This window comes from Cynocephalus volans, chromosome 3 (assembly GCF_027409185.1).
Source record: "Cynocephalus volans isolate mCynVol1 chromosome 3, mCynVol1.pri, whole genome shotgun sequence".
NCBI classification, from domain to species: Eukaryota; Metazoa; Chordata; class Mammalia; order Dermoptera; family Cynocephalidae; genus Cynocephalus; species Cynocephalus volans.
This window is the reverse complement of record NC_084462.1, coordinates 41,678,048-41,703,704: the sequence shown is the minus strand read 5'-3', so window position 1 is coordinate 41,703,704 and position 25,657 is coordinate 41,678,048. Positions and strand designations below refer to the sequence as shown.

Here is a 25,657-nt window from a genome sequence, read left to right as displayed (position 1 = left end):
GTGTGTGGGTTGATTTCTGGATTCTCTATTCTATTCCATTGGTCAGTGTGTTTGTTTTTATGCCAGTACCATACTGTTTTGGTTATTATAGCTTTGTAGTATAGCTTAAAGTCAGGTAGTGTTATGCCTCCAGCTTTATTTTTTTTGCTCAGCATTGCTTTGGCTATTCGTGGTCTTTTATTGTTCCATATAAATGTCTGAATAGTTTTTTCCATTTCTGAGAAAAATGTCTTTGGAATTTTGATGGGGATTGCATTGAATTTGTATATCACTTTGGGTAGTATGGACATTTTCACTATGTTGATTCTTCCAATCCAAGAGCATGGAATATCTTTCCATCTTCTTGTATCCTCTCTAATTTCTCTCAGCAGTGGTTTGTAGTTCTCATTATAGAGATTTTTCACCTCCTTGGTTAACTCAATTCCTAAGTATTTTATTTTTTTGGTGGCTATTGTAAATGGGCAGGCTTTCTTGATTTCTCCTTCTGCATGTTCACTATTGGAGAAAAGAAATGCTACTGATTTTTGTGTGTTGATTTTGTATCCTGCTACTGTGCTGAAATCATTTATCAATTCCAACAGTTTTTTTGTAGAGGTTTTAGGCTGTTCGATATATAGGATCATGTCATCTGCAAACAGGGACAGTTTGACTTCATCTTTTCCAATCTGGATGCCCTTTATTTCCTTCTCTTCTCTGATTGCTCTGGCTAGTACTTCCAACACTATGTTGAATAGGAGTGGTGAGAGTGGGCATCCTTGTCTAGTGCCTGTTCTTAAAGGAAAAGCTTTCAGCTTTTCCCCATTCAGGATGATATTGGCAGTGGGTTTGGCATATATGGCTTTAATTATGTTGAGATACTTTCCCTCTATACCTAACTTATAGAGGGTCTTTGTCATGAATGAGTGCTGAACTTTATCAAATGCTTTTTCAGCATCTATAGAGATGATCATATGGTCCTTGTGTTTGAGTTTATTAATATGGTGTATCACATTTATTGATTTGCGTATGTTGAACCAACCTTGCATCCCTGGGATGAATCCCACTTGATCGTGATGAATAATTTTTCGTATGTGTTGCTGTATTCTGTTTGCTAGTATTTTAGTGAGGATTTTTGCATCTATATTCATCAAGGATATCGGCCTGTAGTTTTCTTTTTTGGTTATATCTTTACCTGGTTTTGGTATCAGGATGATGTTTGCTTCATAGAATGAGTTTGGGAGATTTGCGTCCGTTTCAATCTTTTGGAATAGTTTGTAAAGAATCGGTGTCAATTCCTCTTTGAATGTTTGGTAAAATTCTGCTGTGAATCCATCTGGTCCTGGGCTTTTCTTTGTTGGGAGCCTTCTGATAACAGCTTCAATCTCCTTTATTTTTATTGGTCTGTTCAAATTTTCTACGTCTTCACGGTTCAGTTTTGGGAGCTTGTGTGTGTCCAGAAATTTATCCATTTCCTCCAGATTTTCAAATTTGTTGGCGTATAGTTGTTTATAGTAGTCTCGAATGATTCCTTGTATTTCAGATGAATCAGTTGTAATATCGCCTTTTTCATTTCTAATTTTTGTTATTTGAGTCTTCTCTCTTCTTTTTTTTGTTAGCCATGCTAATGGTTTGTCAATTTTATTTATCTTTTCAAAAAACCAACTTTTTGATTCGTTGATCTTTTGAATTGTTTTTTGGTTTTCAATTTCATTCAGTTCTGCTCTGATCTTAATGATTTCTTTCCGTCTGCTAACTTTAGGATTGGATTGTTCTTGTTTTTCTAGTTCTTTAAGGTGAAGTGTTAGGTTGTTCACTTGCCATCTTTCTATTCTTCTGAAGTGAGCATTTAATGCAATAAATTTTCCCCTCAATACTGCTTTTGCAGTATCCCACAGGTTTTGGTATGATGTATCATTGTTTTCATTAGTTTCAATAAATTTTTGATTTCCTGCTTGATTTCTTCTTGGACCCATATGTCATTAAGTAGAATGCTGTTTAATTTCCATGTGTTTGTATAGTTTCCAGAGTTTTGTTTGTTATTAATTTCTAGTTTTAATCCATTGTGGTCTGAGAAGATACATGGGATAATTCCAATTTTTTTGAATTTATAGAGACTTGATTTGTGACCTAATATGTGATCTATCCTGGAGAATGATCCATGTGCTGATGAGAAGAATGAATATTCTGAGGTTGTTGGGTGGAATGTTCTGTAGATATCTGCCAATTCCAATTGGTCTAGAGTCTTGTTTAGATCTTGTGTTTCTCTACTGATTCTTTGCCTAGATGATCTGTCTAATATTGACAGTGGAGTGTTCAGGTCCCCTGCTATTATGGTATTAGTGTCTATTTCCTTCTTTAGGTCTAATAGGGTTTGTTTTATAAATCTGGCTGCTCCAACATTGGGTGCGTACATATTTATGATTGTTATGTCTTCTTGATGGATCAGTCCTTTTATCATTAAGTAGTGTCCCTCATTGTCTCTTTTTATGGTTTTTAGTTTAAAGTCTATTTTGTCAGATATAAGAATAGCCACTCCAGCTCGTTTTTCTTTTCTGTTTGCATGGTAAATCTTTTTCCATCCTTTCACTCTTAGTCTGTGTGAATCTTTATGGGTGAGGTGGGTCTCTTGTAGGCAGCATATAGTTGGGTCCTGCTTTTTGATCCAGTCAGCCAGTCTGTGTCTTTTAATTGGGGAATTTAAGCCTTTAACATTAAGAGTTGTTATTGAAAGGTGTTGATTTATTCCTAGCATTTTATTGGTTGTTTGGTTGTCTTAGGTGTCTTTTGTTCCTTGCTTTCTGATTTACTGTTTGGTTTCTTTGTTTGTTGGTTCCTTAGGTTGTAGATAGTGTTTTTGTTAGCTTGTTTTCTCTTCATGAATGCCATTTTTATTGTACTAGCGGGTTTAGATTTTTCTTAGGTTTTTATGGCAGTGGTAGTTATTTTTCAGGAACCAAACCCAGTACTCCCTTGAGGATTTCTTGTAAGGGTGGTCGTGTGGTAGTGAACTCCCTCAGTTTTTGTTTGTCTGAGAAGTATACTATTTGCCCCTCATTTCGGAAGGATAGCCTTGCAGAGTAGAGTATTCTTGGCTGGCAATCTTTGTCTTTTAGTATTTTGAAAATATCATCCCATTCCTTTCTAGCTTTTAGGGTTTGTGATGAAAAGTCTGATGTTAACCTGATTGGGGCTCCCTTATAGGTGATTTGACGCTTCTCTCTTACAGCTTTTAAGATTCTTTCTTTGTCTCTGAGTTTTGCCAATTTGACTATGACATGTCTTGGAGAAGGCCTTTTTGGGTTGAATACGTTTGGAGATCGTTGAGCTTCCTGGATCTGAAGATCTGTGATTTTTCCTATACCTGGGAAGTTTTCTGCCACTATTTTGTTGAATATGTTTTCAATGGAATCTCCATTTTCCTCCCCTTCTGGAATACCCATGACTCAGATATTTGAGCGCTTGAGGTTGTCTGATATCTCTCTCAGATTTTCTTCCATGTCCTTGATTCTTTTTTCTTTCTTTTTGTCTGCTTGTGTTATTTCAAACAGCCCATCTTCAAGTTCAGAGGTTCTCTCTACAACTTCGACAAGCCTGCTGGTTAAACTCTCCGTTGTGTTTTTTATTTCGCTGAATAACTTCTTCAGTTCAGCAAGTTCTGCTACATTTTTTTTCAGGACATTGATTTCCTTGTATATTTCCTCTTTCAGATCCTGTATACTTTTCCTCATTTCATCATGATGTCTAGCTGAGTTTTCTTGTATCTCATTCAGTTTCCTTAGAATTATCACTCGAAATTCCTTGTCAGTTATTTCAAGGGCTTCTTGTTCTATAGGATCTAGAGTATGAGATTTATTAACTTTTGGTGGTGTACTTTCTTGATTTTTTGTATTTCTGGTGTTTTTTTTTTGGTGTTTATTCATTGTGGCAGGGGGTTTCACAGTCCACCGGTTTGAGACTAATGACTAACTAGGATGTTGCTGTGGTTGCCAATTTGGTATGGCTCCCGCCGTGACTGCTCAGTTGGCCTCTAGTGTCTTGTGTGTGTGGTTGCCTCGGGTCTTGGGCTTCTCCGGGGATCCACCTTTCTGGTCAGCTTGTACTCTGCTGGGCTGGTGGATCACGTACCACAGGGTGTGTGATCTCTGTTGAGCTTTCACTTTCTGTACAGGACTTCTCCCCGTTCCGTGTGCTCTGGCCCAGGCTGTTAGATCGTGCAGTGGCGACCCCACCGGGTGTGTGGTTTCTGTCGAGTCTCCGCCTCCCTGGCCGCACGTCTCCCCCCTCTGTGCACACTGTGCTGGGCTGGGGTGTGTCTTCTGCACCCCTCGTCTATCAGCTGGGCCTTCAAGACCCTGCTCAGCACCGCCTCGCCCAGGAAGTCTACCAGGTTTCTGCTAGGCACAGACGACCGGTCTCTCTGGGTGCCTTTGTAGCACTGTGTAGATCTTTCTCGGGTCTTGTTCACCTTTGTATCCCCCCCGGTATAAACCGAGTCTAGTGCCCGCCTGCAGCCTGCTCTCCGGCAGGTTCAAGTGGACCTGGGAACTCTCCTACCACACTATTCCCAACCAGAAATTCGTTAGGCTTTTTTCCAAACTGGTGGCCGCAGAGATGGTATCTGCCTCCCAGTAACAGGAAGTTTACTGGGCCAGAGTCCAGGGTGTGGTGGAGTGACAGTTGGCCCGCCCGTACTTCCTAGCCCTCCCAACACTGGTCGGGACGCCCCACACCCCCAGCCCCGCCAGAGAACTGCGGAGGGAGTGGGAGAGGAGGCCGGCCCGCAGGGTCTGGAAAGCCCCGCGCGAGGCCAAGCAAATGGGCTCAGTGATGGCCGAGCAGGGCGGAGCTGCCCGCACCTGGGAAAATGGAGGCAGCACCGGGGCAGTGAGTGGCCTGGTGGTGCAGGCGGGAGCCGCGTGGGCATCCACCCCCCGAACAGAGCTGTGCCAGGGATCACTCACAGTGCTGTGCCAGGTCGGGCGCTCGCTCTGTCTCTGGTTTGTTGCGTTCCGTGTTCTCGGTGCTGCCGCCTCGGGGCTGTTCAGTCGCGGCGCCGCTTGGGCGCTCCCAGGAATCTTCTTTAATGCCGGCCTGAAACCTCGAATCCTGAATAGGGCAGCTGGCCGCCTTCAGCGCGGCCCCGGCCTCCGGGATCCTGGCTGCATCCACAGCAGCCCTGGCGCCGTGTTCCCTGTTTCAAGACTCGCTTTTGCAGCTAAGAATCAGTTCTTTTCCTGCTCCATACTTCAAAGCTGTTGCCTGTAAATGAGGCAGCCTCTCCTGCCGGGGGCAAAGTGGCGTTGAGCCCCCACGACCGGCCAGCAGCAGCAGTCCTCCCTTAAGAGATGGCGAGAGGAAGGTCCACAAGTTTCCCGGCTGCCTGAGGCCCAGTGGCCACCTTTTCCACCTCAGCTACTCCGCGCCAGCCGCCGCAGCCGCCGCCATCTTGAAACTCCCCCTCTTTTTATTATTTCTTTGAAGGTAGTGTGTGCCTGTCCAATTCCACTCCCTTCCTGCTATTAAGATTTTCTTTTTTCTTTAGTTTTTTTCTCTTCTGTGTAATTTGCCAGCTTGGCTTTGCAGAATTTACTGAATAACTTATGATTTGATTTTTAATTTGTTTAGAAAATTCTTGGCCATCGTGTCTTCTACCCTATCCTAACTGTCCTAGCCTATTTATTTAGGACCTTCTGGTAGGTGAGATATGGCATACTGATTCTAAGTAACAGTGCCTGGAATACTGTGTCAGGGAGGATCTCGAGGTGGTATCTGTGCTGGGCCTGGAAGTGGTGCGGTGATAGGTAAACATCATGTCTCTAGCTCGTGGGAGAGGATTTCCACCTGTTTGCCATTCCCGTGTTAGTTGAATGATTCTACTTTACTATTTTAGAGACATTTGGACAAAGGCCTTAAAGAAAAGTAACAACATTAAGGTAAATGCTGCTTTCATAAGTCAAGAGATCTAGTGAATAGGGCATGTTGGATAAAAGCTTAGGTTTTTAGTAGTGTTGTTATTGATGTTTGGATAAAATACTAGGCTCTCTGTACATTTTTTGTTTATGTAGTTCATAACATAGACTTTTCAGTAGGCACCATGGTAGTGTGTCTTTAAAGCATGTTTGCTGTAAATTCTCAATAAATTATCTCAATTATTATCCTAAAATGTTCTAAATTGCTTCTATTCTTACAGTTGTGAGTGTGCCACATATTATTCCATTCTGATTTTTTTTTGCTGAGCAAAACATAATTGCTTTTGTAGAATGGTGTGATCAAATCTTAAAAATAGAACTGCAGAGTTTTTCAGAAAATGCGATTAAAGAATCAGTGAATGCCTGTGTATTCACTCGTTCATAACTATTCTTTTCAGCCTAGAGTTATTAGTGAAAATCAAATCTTGTTTTGAGATGATTTATATGGAAATAACCATAAATTATATTTGCAAGATAATATATACATACTTATACATTTTAGCCATATGATGTTTCTTTTTTTACTAATATTATTGCACATAAACCTGGAGCCTTCAAACAGTCTTACTTCAGTGTGGAATTACTTCTCTGGTATAGCTTTCAGTTTACCATATTAACTCTTTCATGTAATTGATTAGGCCTGTCCGTGTTGACTTCACAATTTACTAGCTCTGTGTCATTGAACAAGTTATTTTGCACCTTGGAGACTTAGTTTCTTTGTGAGAAGAGAGGCACTGTGTACTTAGCATTTGATGCTTAATGAGATAACCATTGTGAAAGTCTATGGCTGAGTTGTCCCTTGAGTTCTGCTCTGTACCCCTTCATGTTTCCATGGGTCATCATCATTTTAGGAATCTAGGCAAAGTTTTAAAGCTGTAATAACAAAGTTTGGTAGGAAGAGGGCAAGAAATGGTTCAGGATTGTGATTGGTGAACACTGGTCACAATGTGTTTTAAAATTGTAGATTTTTGTGTAGTGGTGTAGATGAGAAATCCTGAGAAACAAAATGGAGTAGGAGAGATATATCATTTGAAAAATAATCTGCACAACACCAGGTAAATGCCTTTGAGAAACTTAATTGGACTGGGAACTATGGACATAAAGGGGATGTAACTACCAGATGAATGAACAAAAAGTAGTTCCAAGGGCAATGTATTCATACTAAGTCCGTCAACCTTTCATCTTATTGATAAACAAAAGAGAAAAAAATCAAACAATGGGATCTATGAATATATTGCAGAACAGGGAAAGGGGGACAGTATCTAGAAGACATAAAATGTAGTGGAGTATCCAGAAGACAATTTTAGAAAATTGGCATTCTTAATAGTCTGGAAGAAAACATGGCTTCTAGAAGCTGGAGGGGATGGTTCATTTGTTGTTCAATTTTAGACTTTTAAAGGTACATATGAGTGATAAAGTTTTAGGGTGAAATCACTAAAAGAAAAATAGATTGTAGAAATTCTAATTTGATAGCAAGAAAAAAATGATATTAGAAAAAAGTTTCTATCAAAAAAGGTAAGAAAGTAGATATAAACATAGAAAAAGTGAGATAAATAAGCAAATTTTGATATTTCAGTAATCTCAATAAATATAAGTGGGAGTAAACCTACCCAGTGAAAGACACAGATGGTCAGATCAGATGGGAAAACAAAACCCAGTTATATGATCTTTTAAGAGACATGGTTTAAACATAAAGAAGTGGAAAGGTTGAAAGTAAAAGGGCATACAAGATAATCTGGGCAGATATTAACCAAAAGGATGTGTGCAGAGCTATTTTAATATTAGACAAATAAAACACTAACAAAAAGATAAATGGTACTAACATATTCAGAAATACTTTTTGTTATTGATTTCTAACTTAAGTAAACTGTGGTCGGAAAGTGTGATCTCTTTGATATTCACTCTTTGAAATTTGACTTAAGTCAAAGAAGAAATTATAATGGAAATTAATAGTCTTAAGTATTTAGAAAGAAGAAAAACTGAAAATGAAGTACTTAAGTTAACTTAGAAAAGGAAAAATAAGTAAATTCAAACAATGCAAAGATAATAACACAAATTAATGAAATACAAAATGGTATAGTAAAGAGCATCAACAAAGGTAGCTCTTTGAAAAATCTAACGAAATAGACAAGCATGATAAGAATGAACAAGAATAAAAAAGAGAAGATACAAATAGCAACCATTATGAATAAAAAGTGGAATGTAATTTACAGATACATAAGAGATAAAGTTGATAAGAGACTACACATTTGAAAACTCAGATGTAATGGACAAATTTCTAGAAAAACATAGCAGAACTTAAGTTATAGAAAAAAAATGTCAGAACTGTTTTATTCTTAGTGGGGAAGCATTGAAAATATTTTTTTAAAAATCAGGATTAAGACACCTACAAACTGTTGGAAATAATGAGTTTAGCAAGGTGGTTAGCTAGATTAATATATTAAAAATCACTTGTATTTTTATACTTCAGCAACAGACATAAAATGTAAATTTTTAAAGGGCATCATCTACAATAGCACAAAAATAAGGAATCTGGAAATATGTCTTACAAAAAATGTGTAAATCATATATGCAGAAAAGCATAAAACTTTATTGAAAGACATTAAATAAAACCTAAATAAATGTAGAGATATACCATATTCATAGAGCTGAGCAAACTCAATATTGTAAAAATGACTATTTTTCCAAATTATATTTGATTTATTCTATTAAAAATGCCAGAACGATTTTTTGGAAGAGGAGAGTGTGGGATTTAACAAGCTAACTATAAAATTATATGGAAGAGCTATAGGCCAAGAAAGGTCAACAGATTACTGAAGAAGTTGGGTAAAATTTATGCTACTAGTTATCAAGACTCATTTTAAAGCTGTAGAAATTAAGTGTAGGTGCAAAGGTAGACAAATCAATCAGCACCACATAATATAGAGCCCTGAAACGTATATGTGAAACTGTGCTATATGGAGATGGCTTGGTGGATCAGGGGCAGAATGGAGTACCCTACTAGAATGGTGATGGAAGTATTTGTTAGCCATATATGACAGTCTCAGGTGATTTAAAGACTTAAATGTGAAAGAAAAAACATTAGAATTTATAGAATAAAATAAAATGTAAGAGAATACAGATGCTTCTTGATTTGAGGGCTATGTAAGTTGAAATATCATAAATTGAAAATGCATTTCATGTACATAAACTACAGTAGCTTAGCCCAGCCTACCTTAATCATGCTGAGAACACTTGCATTAGCCTACAGTTAGACAAAATCATCTAACGCAAAGCCTATTTTATAATAAAATGTTGACTATCTCAAGTAATTTATTGAAAACTGTACAGAAAGTAAAAAACAGAATGGTTGTATGGGTACTCACCATTAATGTACACAGCTGAAAGCACACTGGGGCCAAAGAATGTTTGAAGCATTGAACTAAAATTAATTGCTGAACAGTGGAGTCAACAGGGTCATCAATTTCTCTTAGCCCAGGAAAAGATCAAAATTCAAAATTTGAAGTACAGTTTCAACTGAAAGCATATAGCTTTTGCACCATTGTAAAGTCAAAAACTACTAAGTCAAACCATTTTAAGTTAGGGACTGTCTGTACTTTTTCACCACAGATTTGGGAAGAATTTATTAAATAAGATAGAAAAATGCCAAAGGTGAAAAAATATGTTTGAAAAATATAAGTACATTTAAATTAAACTTAAAAAAAAATTAAATGACATCATCAAGAAAGTAAAAAGACAACTGGAAGGAGTTACTAGAAGTGCATGTAACTGATCTTGACTTCATGTAATGAACTCATACAAATCAGTAGAATAAAGTCACAAAAGTCAATAGAAAAATGGACAAAGTGCTTAAGCAGGCATTTTACGGAAATGGACATATATATGGTTAATAAACGTATGGAAAGACACCCAAGCCAGCATGGAGATACCAAAAAAAAATTTTTTTTTTTTTGCCACAAAGCAAGTCTTAATATATTTAAAAAGATGAAGATCATAGAAAATGTGTTCTCTGGCCACAATTACAAGAGGAAATGTAGAAAATTCACAAATGTATGGAAATTAAACAACACTCTCCTAAATAAACCTTTAAAAAGAAAAATCACAAGGAAATTGGAGAGTACTTTGAGGTACAAATCAAAGCACAGCTTATCAAAATTTATAAAATGCAGGGTTCATGCAGTGCTTAGAAGAGAAGTCATACTTGTAAACATATTAAAAATAAGAAAAATCTCAAATTAGTAATGTACACCTACCTTAAGAAAATAGAAAAAGAAGAGCAAGCTAAACCAAAAGCAAATATAAGTAGGAAATAAAAAGATTATAACAGAAATATATGAAGTAGGAAATTAAAAAGAATAGAGAAAATTAACAAAACCAAAAGTTGGTTCTTTAAAAATGTCAACAAAATTTGCAAACCTTTATCTAGACTGACCAAGAAAAAAAGAGAGAAGACCAAGATTACCAAAATCAAAAATAAAGCAAGGGCATTATTACATTGTCATTATGATTTTTAGTGGTGGATTTAGGTTTTTTCTCTTTCTTGTTTGCATTTCTGTTCTACCAGATTTAGTTTCTTTCTCTTTCTTATTTGCATTTTTGTTCTACCAGTGGGTTTTGTTTTTTCTTGTGTATTTGTAGTGTGATTATCATTTTTCAGATTCCAGATGCAGAGCTTCCTTGAGGATTTCTTGCAGGACTGGTCATATGGTGGTGAATTCCTACAGTTTTTGTTTGTCTGGAAAATACATGATTTCCCCCTCATTTCTGAAGGATAGCCTTGCTGGGTAAAGTATTCTTGGCTAGCAGTTTTTTTCTTTTAGTATTTTGAATATATTATCCCATTTTTTTCTGGCCTGTAGAGTTTCTGTTGAGAAGTCTGCTGTTAGTCTAACAGGGGCTCCCTTATAAGTGACTTGACACTTTTGTCTTGATTTGTCTTTGAGCATTGCCAGTTTGATTATAATGTGTCTTGGAGAGGATATTTTTGGGTTGATTCACATCCTGTCCGAATTGGTGTTCTCAAACTTCTTAATTGTGGCCAAACTAGTAGATGTAAACGGTTTCTCTTTACAGTCTAAATTTGCATATCTGGGGCATCCTAGGCAGGAGTCGAGGGTAGCACCAACCACTTGGAAGCAGGCAGGAGAACATGTTTGGGGTCTTTGAGCCTCCTGGATCTGAAGGTCCATATCTCTCCCTATACCTGGGAAGTTTTCTGTTATTATTTCATTGAATAGGTTTTCCATGCCTTTTCCTTTCTCCTCCCCTTCTGGAACACCCACAATTATTCAAATGTTTTTGTGCTTAAGGTTGTCCGCTAGCTTTCTTAGATTTTCTTCATTTTTTAAAATTCTTTTTTCTTTTCTTTTTTTTTTTTTTTGTCTGCCTGGGTTATTTTGAAAAGACCGTCTTCCAGGTCAGAAATTCTTTCTTCTGCTTGCCCTAGCCTGCTGCTTAAGTTCTTGGTTGTGTTTTTTATTTTGTTGAGTGAGTCTTTCAGTTCCTTGATTTCTGCTACATTCTTTTTTGAAGTATTAATCTCTGTAAATTTCCTTTTTCATATCCTGGATTTTTTTCTCATTTCATTAAGTTGTCTAACTGAGTCTTCTCATATCTCAGTGAGTTTCCTTAAGATTGTTGCTTGGAATTCCTTTTCAGTCATTTCAAGGGTTCCTGCTCCATAGGGTCTGGTATTTGAGAATTACTGTATTCTTTTGGTGGTGTCATATTTTCTTGGGTTCTCATATTTCTAATATCTGTATGTTGATGTCTGGTTATCTGGTGGAGCAGTTGCTTCTATTGAGTAGGCATTGAGGAGTGATACATCCTCTTCTTTTTCCAGTCTCTGCTGGTGACTCTCCTGTGTCAATGCAGTCAAGTGGATTAGGGGAATTCCTAGGGGGAATGGAAATTGGTGGAACCACTCTGGAATACAAATAAATGCAACTTGGTATTTATTTCAATTTCACTTCTAGGAACGCCATAATTAACTAGCCAATGCCATAGATCTACACAAGTCAAATGATTCTGATTGTTGCTTTGCCTCTGCTGTCCATTATGGTAACTATGTCTACCTTGCCTTTGATGGTTGAGTGCTGCCCCTTGGCTCTCGCCACTCTGAGATCCAATTATTCCCATCGCATTTAAGTTTTCCAATTAAGTGACTGCAGTTCCCACTGTGAGGTTTGGTCTGCAGAGAAGAGTAATCACAGAGCTCTTCAGGGATGCTGGGACTCCCCTCACAAACCTATTTCTTAAGGTACTGGTGAAAGGTACATCTTCTGGAGCCTACCAGTGTTGGTGAGTAAATTTTACATGACAAATCCACTCTAGCATTCCAACCTCTTTAAGCCTTTGAATCCCTTTCTCTATAGTTAACCAAGGGAGACTGGGCATCTCTGAGTCGCTCACAGCGGGCCATCTTTTGATCCATGTTTCATCAAATCAACCAAATAAACTATTAGCACCTTCCTTAACGAGCTGCAGCATTAAATGCAGAATTTCTGGTTAGTGGGCCCATACCTATAAATTCAACCTAATGCAACTTTATCCCACACTTTCAATATCTGTTCTCATCCCTGTTTTACAGATTTCTGCTTGTATGAAGTAGAAAACTCAAGCAGTGCATTTGGAGTCCCACTTTGTACCTCACCGTAGGGCCATGCTGGGACTTGAGTCTAGTTGTAGGTCTAGAAGCAAAGAGAGGTGGTGGGGGTGGGTCCTGAGGAGAATCAGCATGTCCTGCAGGGCAGTTGCCTCAGGAGAGGCCATTACTGAGGGGAGGCCATTACAGTTTCCTTGGGCAGTGCAGAATTAATCCCTTCAGAGTGAGGTGGAAAGGCCCATACCATTGGGGGTGGCGAGATCACTTCTGGCAAATCAGACCTTTCTGTGGTTGAGGTCAGAACATGTTAGATTATTGCCTAAAAAGTTATCTACAACCGAGAATTTCTATCCCTATATTTCAGACATGCAGGGTCTCAAAAATTTTACCTAAGAATCCTTTCTCTGAATGTGCTTGCAGGATATGGTTTATCAAAAAATTAGGGAGCAAACCAAGAAAAAAGAAGACATGGGTTCAAGAAAAGAAAACAGGGCTCCAGACCAGGAGTCAGACAAAGGGGAGTCCAGTGTGAAGGAGTTCCCTGGGAGCCCTGCTGCCCCAGGCCCAGGGCAGAGCCAGGTGAGGCAGGAGCAGGTGATGGGGCCCCAAGAGGGACACGCCCAAGAAAACCAAAGTGGACAGAGCACTTCGTGTGCTCATGTACAAGGAGAGGAGACTCTCCAATCTGTTGGAGAACTTGGGGTGAATTTTGGTAGTTATATAGCAGACTTAGGTGGAAATTTAGGCAATGAACTGCAATTAAATATTGTAATATGATTTTTTAAAAGGTGCTAATTATAGTAGTCCTTGTGGCTCAATTATGGATAATATTTACAGAGTCGTAGTGTCAGCACTGAATGCTGAAACATTGGAACTGGGAAAGTAAGGTGGGGGCAAGAGTGTGTATTGAGATATGTCTGCTGGCGGTGGGGGAGGTTGCTGGGAAGTGAGAATCTTCAGCTCTGCCAGAAGTCAGTCAAAGCATCAAATGTGGAAGTTTGAGAGTAAATAGTACAAGAAACAACCAAAACAATTCTAAGTGGCAGCCTCTCTAGGGAATAATTTGACATTTCAAATTACGTGTTAAGCATTACTAAGATCCAAAGAAATTAAATAACATTTAATTCTTACAAGCTTGTTCATAAATATTTTTCTCACATGTTTGTGATTCTAAATGTTTATGGACTAACAGTAGATGACTCTTTAAATAAATGATGGTATTTTCATACAATGGCACACCATTCAGCCTTTGAGATGACGTGGGTGAGCACGTACAGGCTGTGATGTCGTGATCTTGATGCGTTACATTGTAATGTGGAAGGGTATTGATAACACTGTGACCCAATTTTTAGAAACACCTGTTTGAGTAGAATCCAGGCCTGTTTGAATAGAATCCAGCCACGGGATAGCAGAAATTATAGCAGAAGTGGTGAGAGTGTAGATGGTTTTATTTTCTCCCTTTAACTTATTTGGCTTTCCCAAGTTTCTATATCTTAAAGTCACATTGCTTTGTTATAAAATAAAGGGGAAACTGAGATACTGCTCCTTTTAGCAGTGCCAACTCAGTGTGGCTGCAGAACCCGGCAGGAGTGTGGAGGCGCCGCTGGTACTGGGGGTGGGTGCCAGCTGAGCACGTGCAGCTGAAAGCCTTCTCTTGTGTTCCCTGTGGTGCCATTCCCCTTGTGCAGTGTGGGGATCACATGATGAAAACAACGTGCTCTCTGCACCCCAGGACTTGCTGACCAGCAGGGAGACAGGTGCATTGACGGGAGTGTGGGGTGCTGGGGGCCCTGTAGCTGTTTGCTGCACATTCTCGGTAATTAGCTGTTTAGGGGAAGGAGAGGCAGAGGTGACACCCTGTGGAGTGGCCTGGATGAGGCAGGTTGGGTAGACAGGGACTCTCTGAGCCTGAAAATGTGGGACTTACCCCAAGAGCTGAAGAAAGCCCCTGAAGGGGAGAGAGTGTGTGTAGTAGAGTAACATGGTCAGAGATGCAATTTAACAAGATGATTCTGCAGTGTGGAGAAGAGGTTAGACGTGTCTAGGAGTGGGCAGGGAGACCATTGCAGGGCTCTTATGGTAATCCAGGTGCCAGGTACCAGCTAGGTACAGGGTGGAGGGAGGAAACATGGGCGGGGGTTCAGTGTGGGTGGGTCGGGAGGACGTGCCTGACTAGGAGGGATGTGAGAATGAGGAGGGCTGGGGGAGGGAAGTGGGTAAGTGTGGGGTCCTGACTGGCACAGCCGGGTGAACGGGGGGCTCTGATGGAGGTAGGGAGTGTTACCTGGAGAGGCTTCCAGTGCGCTCACACACTGGGCCTGGAAGGAGGAGGGGCTGGGAGAGCTTCAGATGCAAGCTGAAGGCTGGAGTGCAGGAGGGGATGGGCTCTCCCAGGACAGAGCTGTGTGGAGGGGAGAAGGGACGGGGGCCCCTGCTGTAGAGGTGGGGGGAGTGGGCAGGAGACCAAGGGGCAGCCAAGGCAGGAGGGTGTTCTAGAGGAGGTAGACACAGGGGCCAGTTGCAGGGGGAGGGCGCAGGACTGTTGAGTGCAGACAGCTGTTACAGGGGTGTAGGGCCATTTGGCCACAGAGGGAGGTTCCCTTCATGCTGTCAGCAGGGCATGAGTTCAGATCCTCAGCCTCTGACTGGGATTTCTAGATGTGTCTAAAACAGTGGGTGGACATGGGGGACAAGTGAGGGGTGTGGGCCTGGGCCGAGTCCTGTGTCCCAGAGGGTGTCACTTCAGCCTGAGTGGTCATGGGTCATTGTCAAGACTCCCTGCCTCCTCCCTCCCTGGACCTAGTGGCCCTCTGCCTTCTCTAGCTACCCCACTAAGTTGGAGGACAGAAGACAGGCTGTGCACCCAAGTCTCTGCAGGGCCTGGCCAGGTGTGAGAGCAGAAGGCTGGAGAGAGGGGTGCTGGGGTGCAGCACCTGCCCAGGGAAGGAGGAACAGCCTGAAGGCCTTGCGGTGCCAACCATGGGGGCTGCGGGCAGGGGCAGGGTGGGGGGAGGGTGTGAATTTAGGGGACACTTGGGAGTCAATGAGAACCCAGGCAAAGAAACCCTTAGGGAACAGATTTTGGAGTTTGCGTAAAGAGCGTGTGGTTTATAACATTAGCACAGGGGCCTTTACTCATAATCATTTGGAAACGAAGGAGAAATTTGTCCACCAGGCAGGCTCAGTTCCTATTGAAATTCTAGTGGATTTAAAAGTTGATGTGGGCCTGTGAATTTGCCTGCATAATTATACTCTGATAGCTTTTCATTACACATAATGCGATTTTAATGGAATTAATGTTCTATATCAACAAATACATTGTTCTTATTGTTGTGCAAAGAGGAGACTTCTAAAAGAAGAGAATAAAAATAATTTGCAAATGCTTTATGTAATATTCTTTTCAAACAGGGCGATATACCTGCCTGCTTTGCATTTTCTTCCAGACACTGGGTTGCAGGGCAGGGGGACAGAAGCTGTTGGATTCATTTGGGTGCTGGTTAGAATTCATCCTGGAAACCTGCACCCATCTCTTACATTCTCCCTGTTCGCCGTGGAAGAGCAGCAGCCCGTGTGGAACTGCTCCTGGCCTCCTGGCTGGCACCTGTCTGGGCAGAGCAGGTCTCCCCATCTTACACATCCGACTGACACCTTGTCAGTCAGCCTGCTTCCTTGGACCCTCATTTCCTAGTTTCCTGCCCCTTTACTCAGGCCAGTAGCTACTGTGTTTCCAGAGACCCGGATATCTGTTCTGGAGCTGAGGGCCCTTGTAATGCAAGTGTAGAACTTGTCTGGCCCTGCCCACCTCTCTGCTCAGCATTTATGGGAGCTAGTTCGCACTGATGGGGGTTTTGATAATGTGTTTTCTCTGTTGTGTGTAAAGCACCGGAAATAGAACCAGGAGGCAGCCAAAATCCCACTGTCCGGAGATAACCATGGTGACTGTGGGATGTGAGTGCTGACTTTTAATGTATTTGTTTGGTGGTGTCTGTATTTATTTACTTAACAGAAAGGAAGTTATCTGCCTTCCAAACCATTTTGCAGCCTGGTTTTCCTTTTCTTCTTTTTCTTTCATTTAGTGTGAACATTTCTACATGGCATTACATATTCTGTAACATGATTTAATGGCAGTTATTGGGAAGGACCCAATAAATATAAGCAGTTCCCTCTTGCAGAACACCCAGGTCGTTTCCAGTTATGAAAATTATACATAATTCTTTGGTTAATACCGGGAATTCTTAGAAGTGGAATTATAGGTTCAAATGGTATGTGTAGTTTAAACCATAATACATGCATGGACTAAACATTAATACTACAGAAAATTAGATGTTTAAAAGCAAGTCTCCCTTTGCCTCCTCCCTAGTCCATTTCCCATTGCTAAGTTTCCTGTGCATCCTTCCAGAGAGGTACATGTATTTAGTGCCCACATCCATCCATTTCTTTTTGTTTACATAAATGAGGATCCTTCTGTGCACACTGGACTCTGTCTTGCTTGTCAATTTTTTATCTTTGAGATCTTTCCACATTGATGTAAGCAAATCTGTCTCAAACTTTGTAATGCTTATATTTATGTTATATGTAAATATCAAAATTTGTTTAACTAGCCCTTTATTGCTACCCCCTGGTTCAGGCTTTTGTAGTAGACATCCTTGTGTAAATGGCTTGGTATACTTCTGGTAGTATATCCATAGGCTAAATTCCCAGTAGTGAAACCAGTGAGTATGAGTATGTACATTTTTACCTTGAGAGATATTATGAAATTGCCCCCAAGGAAGACTACATCAAATTATACCAACATAAATAATGTTTAAGAGCAAATTTATTTTTCCCTCTGCTCTTTGCCACTGCTGAATTTTATCAAAACTTCATCAAAATGTTGCCGGGCTGATTGATAAATATCTTATTATTTTGACTTGCTTTAAAAAAATCTGAGTAGGTTTAAGTATCCTGTTACATGTTTATTGTCCATTAAAAATGTGGACATCCTATTTATAGGCTTTAGCCATTTTTTGTATTGAGTTGATCTTTTTCTTATTAATTTATATACTTTGTAAATTAAGAAAATCAACCTTTGTCTATTGTATTAGTATATATTATAAATATTTTTCTCTTTTGAAATTGATCTTTGATTTTATGTTCTTTGTAAAACACAAATATGTTCATTGGCTTTTGCCATAATAATTCTACATAAAAAATCACCCCAAAACTTGGTGTTTCACAGGGGCAAGCCTTTACTTTTTCCTCTGGGTTTGCAGGTCAGCTGGGGTGCCTCCACTTTGGGCTGTTAACTAACTGGGCACTTTGAGGGATCCTTCTGTAGAAAAGCTATATCCCGTAAAGGACATGCTCCTTGAGGGATTGCAGGTCTCAAAGGTCCACTGTCCCACTCCCAAACAAACAAACAAACAAACAATTAACTGAGGCCAGAGTGGCAGGTGGCTGGAATCAGAATGGCAGGGAGAAGGGTCAGGCAGCTTGTGGCTGGAGAAGGGACTTGTGCTGAGCATGGACACCCACTGCAGCCCTGTACTGAGCCTGGTGCCCACAGCAAGGTGGAGGGCATGGACTGTAATATTTACACTATACCATGAGTTGAGACCCTCAGGGACATAACCTGCAGAATTATACTTCTCTAGGGGAAAATTTCTCCAACTTGGGTCCACAGAACCTCACTGATTAAGATCAAGCAAAGCATCATAACCAAACACACAAGCATCAAAGAAAGCAAGGCGCAGTGAGTGAAAATCAATAGAAACAATAAAGGACAGACTTAGGTACCCTCCTTGCACCACACATCTTGGAATCTAGAATATATGTATATGAGATATTAAAGTAACTATCGATAGAATCATAAAGATGAGCACACAATAAACTATCTGAAAGAAATAGTAATATTTGGAGACAAAAGTAGAGCTTCTGAATGCATGAAATATAATCATTGAAAATTTCTAAACAAATGCAAATGCACAGTTCAACAGTGGATTAGACACAGTGCAGAGACAATTAGTGGTCTGGAAGATATACCTAAGAAAGTATCCAGAATGAAGTACCGAGTGACATGGATGTGGAATATGTGAAAGAAAAACTAAGAGATTTGGAGGATGGAATGTGAAGGATCAATGTAAGGCTGTTGGAGTCCCTGACAGAATGAAAGAGAGCTGATATTTAAAGAGATATTGGCTACAAAATGTTTAGAACAAATGAAAAATATAAATTCACAGATTCAGATACCCGCCCAAAGAGGATAAATAAAAAGAAATCCACAGCTAGACATATCATGCAAAAAGTCAGAAAATCGAGGCAAGGAGACCTTTGAAAAGTCTTTAGAGAGTAAGGACAGCAGACTTCTGGACTGCAACAGTGGAAGCCAGAGACAGTGGAATAATGTTTTCAAACTGTTGAGAGAAGAAACTGTCAAAATAGAGTTGGGTTTGCAGCAATGCTATTTTTCAAGCATGAGGGTAAAGTAAGACATTTACAGATAAAAAAAAAAGTTTAAGAGTTTACCACCAAAAGATCTTCATTAAAGGAATTTCTAAATCAGTGGTCCCCAACTTTTGGCATGTCAGACTAGTGAACCCCCTCTCACAATAGATTTTATTTTTGTTTGTTTTTTGGCAGTTGGCTGGTTTGGGGATCTAAACCTTTGACCTTAGTGTTATTAGCACCATGCTCTCCCGAGTGAGCTACCTGGCCAGCCCTCAGAATAGATTTTTAAAAGTATGCAATAAAATACATAGGATTACAAAGGAAACTAGTTATTTTGAAATATCTTAAAATGTGTTATAATAATATATGTGCTAGTTTGTTAATTTATAAAATAACAAAATCCCATGGTGAGTCTAGTAACTACACTAATTTCAGAGTAAACAGCCCTATGAGAAGATGGCATCTTACAGGACTGGGCCAGGAAAAATGAGTTTGGCACCTAGAGATAAAGTGCATTAAAGAAGCATGCATTGCAGCAGAACAGACTGTGGTGTGTTTCACTTTGATATTCTTTTGACTCGTGAGTTATTTAGAATATTTTCAAACATTTTACCATTAATGGATTTTTTTTTCCCATGGGGCTTTGTCATGAATTTATAGTCTTACTACTGTTTGAGAAGAGAATGAAAGCCGTAGAGTTCTTTTTCTATCATGGGGGAAGCACGTTAAGATGAAAAGTGACTTTCCTTGGGGACCTTCTGAGTTTGAGGTATTGATGCTGTCCCCAAGGGGAAATGATGTGGAGAAAGTTGGGACCACAGGCTGGAAGGGAAAGGTTGGGAAAGGGAATGGTGAGATGGGAATTGTTCCAAGGGGAGCAGGCAGAAACCGTGGACAGGGTGGGCACGATGCTCAGTGTGTACCCCAGAGGTGGAGGCAGAAGACTGAGCACCCACACGCCAGTGAGACCCAGACCAAGAAAGCCATGCAGAGAGGAAAGAAAAGGGAGGTGGGGTAAACTTCGTGAGGCTGAAGGAGGAAAGTTGCACAGCACAGAGCTGCATCCAAAAGGCTGTGGAAGATGGGGTTGGAGACTCCTTTCATTCTGGCAGCTCAGAATAGCATTTGCTCCATTTTTGCAACAACTGTTTTTTTTTCCAACCACCCTCCCCCCCCAAAAATACTCAAACACTGGCTTCTTGGTGGTAAGTTGGTATCCCTGTAGCTGTGGGCACACCTGCCATGTGCTGTGGGAAAGTGATGTAGCTGGCTTTCAAGTTTGCGTCCCACAAGCATTTGCTTTACTCCCACTTGCCTTTGAATGAGATTTGACAATCTGAGGAAAATTCTTGATTTTAGGCAGTGAAAGAACTTTTCAATGTTAGAGGACACTATTTAAAGGGGTCATTTATTCCAGATGTGTGTGTCCTGGCCATGGTACCAGTCAAACGTCTTTCACTCTAACAAAGCCCTTACTTCTCGGCAGTCTATTATTCTCTTTCATTGTCCTCAACAGCAGGAGTTCTGTATCATTTCTAATTTTATCCTTGCCTCTATTAACTGGATGGGGAAGTAGAGAAAAGAGCAAGTTGGCATCCTTGTGACATCTTGCAGTGCTTGGCAAGTGAAGCCTCTGCTCTGAGCAATGCCATGCCTTTCCCATTCTTTTTGGCTTTCTTTCCCAGCTGTTTAATGATATGTTACTCTTCTCTGACCCTCTTCAGTTTCTCCATATTCATTGTAAACTGTGGACTTTGAATTATGATGCTGGTAACTTAAATGGGACAAAGGTTTCACGATGCGGCAATTTCACGGGCTAACTAGATTTATGACCCTTTTCTTCACAGGAGTGGTACAAAATAGACCTGCAGAATTACCGAGATGTCAGAACATGCAATGTAATTCTTGCTAGTAGCTAGAATTGAGCAAAAATAGTTCAATCTAAGACCTGTTAGTTTCGGAGCAGTGGCTCTGAACTTCTTTCACACCACAGCTCCAAGGCAGATACACTCCACTGGCCTGGTTCCCACGTGGACCAGAGCAGGAGTCCTGAGAGAGGAAGCACCCAGCATGTGGGTGTGGAAACGCCTTCTCCAGGCCATTCTGATGTGGCCTTCCCTCCTTACAGCTGAGGCCCATGTTTCTGTTTAGAGGGAAGTCTGCTCCTTCTGGGGGATATGAGGGGAAAGAAGATATTTTGGAACAATAATCCAGTATCCCACTCTGAATGTATTAGTGTATTAGTCAGCTTGGGCTACCATAACAAATACTGTAGACTGGGTGGCTTGAACAATGGAACTTTTTTTTGGCCATAATTCTGGAGGCAGGGAAGTTCAAGATCAGGGTCCCAGCCTGTTGGTTTCTTGAGAGGGCTCTCTTCCTGGCTTGCAGATGGCTGCCTTCTGGCTGTGTCTTCTCTTGTGTGTGCATGTGGAGAGAGAGAGAGAGAGCAGGAGTGAGTGAGAGCACTTTTTTTCCTCTTAGAAGGACAGTGATCCCATACAAGGGCAGTGGTAAGTGAGTGGATGAGCACTGTCTTCCAGGCAAGTAAAACAGAAGAGATTCCAGAGGGCAAAGAGGAACAAACAAATGGAGAGACATCGAGAAGAACTTTTGATGACTTACTGGACCACTGAACTGCACAGTGAGCTCAGAAAATGGTGGCATTCTTGGCTGAAACTTTGAATTGACCAAAAGAACAGGGTTAGGAGGTGTAGAAATGAATCCAGGGTTTGAAATGTCAAGCATGAGATGATGTGGGGAGTTTCATCAAGATATCCGTCTGAGAAATGAGTGTAGTGTGGTTCCAAAATGGCTTGGGGATATGGTATGTCTACTGAGAGGGATGATCTGGTTTCAGAGCGTCTGTCTTGATAATTTGAGTGAAGAGTATAAAAGGCAAGAGAGAGGATCAAGATGCATTTGGGAAAAGAATGAATGAGACTTGGCCACAGAAAGGCATTAGTTTAGATTTCCCTAGGGTTGGAGCTGGGAACAAGGCAAGGGTGGCTGAGTAGCATCGTGGAGAGGGAAGACAGGACAGGGTTATAAATGTCAGCACTGGCTGTGTTCGGAGGATTTGTGTGCTGCATTGAAGAATACACACATACACACATGTACATACATATATGCGTGACATGCTTGGGAACAGAGCCCTGGTGAGCTCTCTTTGGTTTATGGTTTTTTGGTGTGTGTGCGTGTGTGTTCCTGAATGAAATTCAAAATCCGTTCCTGTAAACTACTGGTCCAAATGTTTTTGAGGCTAGCATGGTGCTGGGGGTGATAGATGCCATTAGGTCCCAGACCTGATCCTGCCCACTGCAGAGGTAGTTTGGGGTGGACTGCAGTCTGTCATCAAGGGGATCTTGTGTTTTTGGTCAGCCCTTTTTGGAATCCCAGGGGAAATGTAGCCAAGCCCTTCCAGTCAGGTCCCCGACTGCCTGGTCCTTGCCGGGAGACCTCGTAGCCAAGAGCCTCACTTGTAATGGGCCTCCTAACGTGCTTCTGTGTTGCAGGGTGAGCCACAGCCTCCTGCTCCTCTCTGGGTCTGGCTGGATGTGGGGGTAAGGGAGAGGGAATGGTCTCTGGATTTGGGCGTGACTGATTGTGAGGAAAGGTGCTGTTGTGGGAGGTAGAGATTACAGAGGAAGTTGGGGGCTGGAAGGTGGAGATTGCAAATGCATTTTTGGACATGTTGAGAGGGAGAGCAGCAGGCATGAGGAGCACAGCCGTGTGAACGGTGTGATGAAGCAGCCAGGGCAGAGCTCTGCGCTGAGTCACCTGCAGAGACACTAGTGGACGGCATTCCAGAAGCCTTATGATTGTCCCCATGGAGCCCTGGAGAGAGGAGGCAAAGGGCTTAAGAGACGGAAGTCTTGGGAAACTGGGAGAGGAGGGGGAGAGGGAGGAGGACTGGTGGAGGAGGGCAGCAGAGAGCCCAGGAAGCTGGAGGGGAGGGAGCTGTGCTGAGGAAGATGTGGGTGGGTAGCCCTTCTGTCAGCAAGGGGGTGGGTGACCTCACTTTGTTGCATTCAGTGACCTCTTGGGGGACCTTTGGAAGAAGGGGTTTCTGCAGAGTTTTGGGGGCCGAGGCCAGGTGGTCATGGGTGGGGAGGGACTATATCTCCAAGGTTCATTGGCCCTTCCTGAGGACAACAAGACTGGGAATATGGAGACTGGAGCCTCAGGGAGCATGGACGTGGGAGCCTGCCCTGGAGAAAGGGAGGCCTGGAGCTGGACAAAGGGCTGAGCGATTGTCCTCTTAAGGGACAAGAAGACACCACGTGTTCATGGGATCAGGACAAAGGGGAGGAACCAGGAGAACAGGGATGACTGCTGGTGGCACCTGAGGCCAGGGCAGGGGCCAGGCATGGCCTGGGGAAGGAGTGGGCTGCTCAGAGTCAGGGTGGGTATGTGCGGGGGCCTGTGTGTAGAAGGGGAGAGGGAGCCTGCAGGGCCCACCGTGCCAGGCTTGAGCAGCCACAGCTGGTGGCCAGGTGGCCCAGGAGGGGAGTTAGCTTTGCTTTTACCCCAAAGAGTGTTTTCAGACCTCTCTGTGTTTTTTAAATAGCACAGTCAAATAACTTAGAAGAACAGGGTGGGCTGAGTGGCCTGGTGGAGGGTCTTTCAGAAAGCCTGTCGCTCTCAGGCTACCTAGTGCAGTGCATGAAATATCCCGCTCCAGCTGCTGTTGCTTTGAGTGTTCATGAAAGGTTTCTGAAGCATCTCACCTTCCTGCACTGTCTGTCCTTCCAGGTGCTGCTGTCAGGACTCATTGGTGTCGTCTCCTGGAAGAGGCCTCTTTCCCTCGTGGTAAGTCGCACCTGTGTCTCCAGGTGGCCCTGAAGAACCTGTGTCTCCACGTGGTCTGGGAGCACCTGTGTCTCCAGGTGGCCTCTGGGTTCCACCTGCACAGGTGTGAGTATGTTAGAGGCAACAGCAAAGAGAACTCAGCCTCTCTGCAGACAGTGGGATGCAGACCTTTATAAAGTGTAGTCACGGAATGCTGATGGGGTGGGAAGCCGGAGCCACTGTGCCTGTCGCGTGCTGTGCATCGGGGTGCGCCCCTCGGCTGTTTCCTAAACCACTCCTGCAGCACCATGTTTGTTTTGGTGCCTACCAACAAAGATATTTTAAAAGTATAGATGCAAGCATTTTCTCTGGACATTAAAACCTGTTCATGCATAAACGTATGCTTACTTATGATCACATCATATTTTTTCGGAATTCTAGAAATGTTAGTTTTTTGTGTGTTTTGGAGACTGTAAAATAAGGACACTTATTTGAATAGGAGACTTCAAATAAGCATAGTGCTGAGGAGCGGGCCACACGGGAAATGGAAAGAGGATGATGGTTTTTCCCCCCGAAAAGTACCCCGAGCAGATTTGTGTCTATTGATTTATGTGCCTGTTCTTCTCAGTGTATGCATTAATATATGTATGTGTCTGTGTCAGGACTAGAGGAAGAAATTTTCCAGGTTTTGATGGGTATTGAAAAAGACAGTGTGGCATTTTTCTTCTTTTGTATTAATCAATTATTTAAAATCTCTTTGTTAAGTGATTAGACTTGGAGATAATGACATGTACTAAATATTAATGGAAATAGAAAAAAACCAGATTTGTCAGTTGAAAACACTTCTTCCTTCATGGGAGTAACTGTGACATGCTGAAATGGTATCAGGGAATAGAGGAGTGGCCTTAAAATCAGTCGAGCATCTTCTGCTGTATCTCAGCTCATATGAGGAATTTTCTTTTTAAAATATAATGTCTGTACAGAAGTTTTCAAACATGCGCAAAAGTGGAGAGACTGATGTAATAAACCCCTGTGTACCCCTCCTCCAGCTGCAACACATATCCACAGGTGACCCATCTCGTTTTGTCTGCATCTCCCACCCCTGCCCCTGCCCCACCCCCACTCCTGGCTGGATTATTTCAGAGCAGTGACAGCTGGGGCAACAGGAAGCTGCCTGTCTGCAGAGCGCAGTGGACATGAACACGCTCGCCATGGGGCTGTGTCCTTTGGGTGTACAGTGACTTTTGCCTTGCCTTCAGTGATACAAGGCATCCTGCCCCATCGGTTCTTGCCTGAGGAGGAATTAGGGCTTCTTATGGATGTGGCTCAGGGGTGTGGTGGCGAAGCCGGCGAAGTCGGGTGGGGTCTCAGGGCCTCATCAGGAGGATAGACGTAGTCCCAGCGGGACCTTCTGGAGCAGAGTGTCCATCTGCGATGGGTGTAGGACCGCGCTGGCTGGGAAGTGGTCAGCATCACCGCCTGTTCACTTATTTCCTCCCAACCCTGGGTGGAGGAGAAGGGGTTGATCTAGCTAGCCTGATTTCTTCACCTTGCTTAGGGAAGTGAGGGTGTTATTAGGGTAACACTGGCTGCTGCGACAAACCCCAGACTTCCAGTGGCCTATCACGGTGCACATTTACTTCTGGTTCCTCCCGGGGCGGGCCCTGCAGTCAGTGATTACTTCCTCCCCTGGGGATTCAGAGACCTGGTCCTTCCATCTGGGGGCCCCATTGTTCCCTAGGCCTGTGGAGTGCTCTGTGTTTCAGTGAAAAGGGACAGAGAATGGAGAGGGAACACCTGCTACTTAATTTCCTTGGCCTGATGCTCATCGCGTGCGTTAGGGAGAACTTGTCACATGACCCTTTCTAGTAGTAGTAAAGGAGGCTGG

General features: G+C 42.1%; 1 protein-coding gene across 2 annotated transcripts in view; it reads left to right on the top strand.

Moving 5' to 3' along the window:
• The window catches only part of ENTREP2 (endosomal transmembrane epsin interactor 2), a 383,296-nt gene that overhangs the window by 142,929 nt on the left and 214,710 nt on the right, over window positions 1-25,657 (top strand). For both annotated transcript variants that reach the window (XM_063091945.1, XM_063091944.1), the window contains exon 2: window positions 23,734-23,790. In XM_063091945.1, the coding sequence (XP_062948015.1) occupies window positions 23,734-23,790 (57 nt within the window). The remainder of the gene's footprint in view (window positions 1-23,733; window positions 23,791-25,657) is intronic.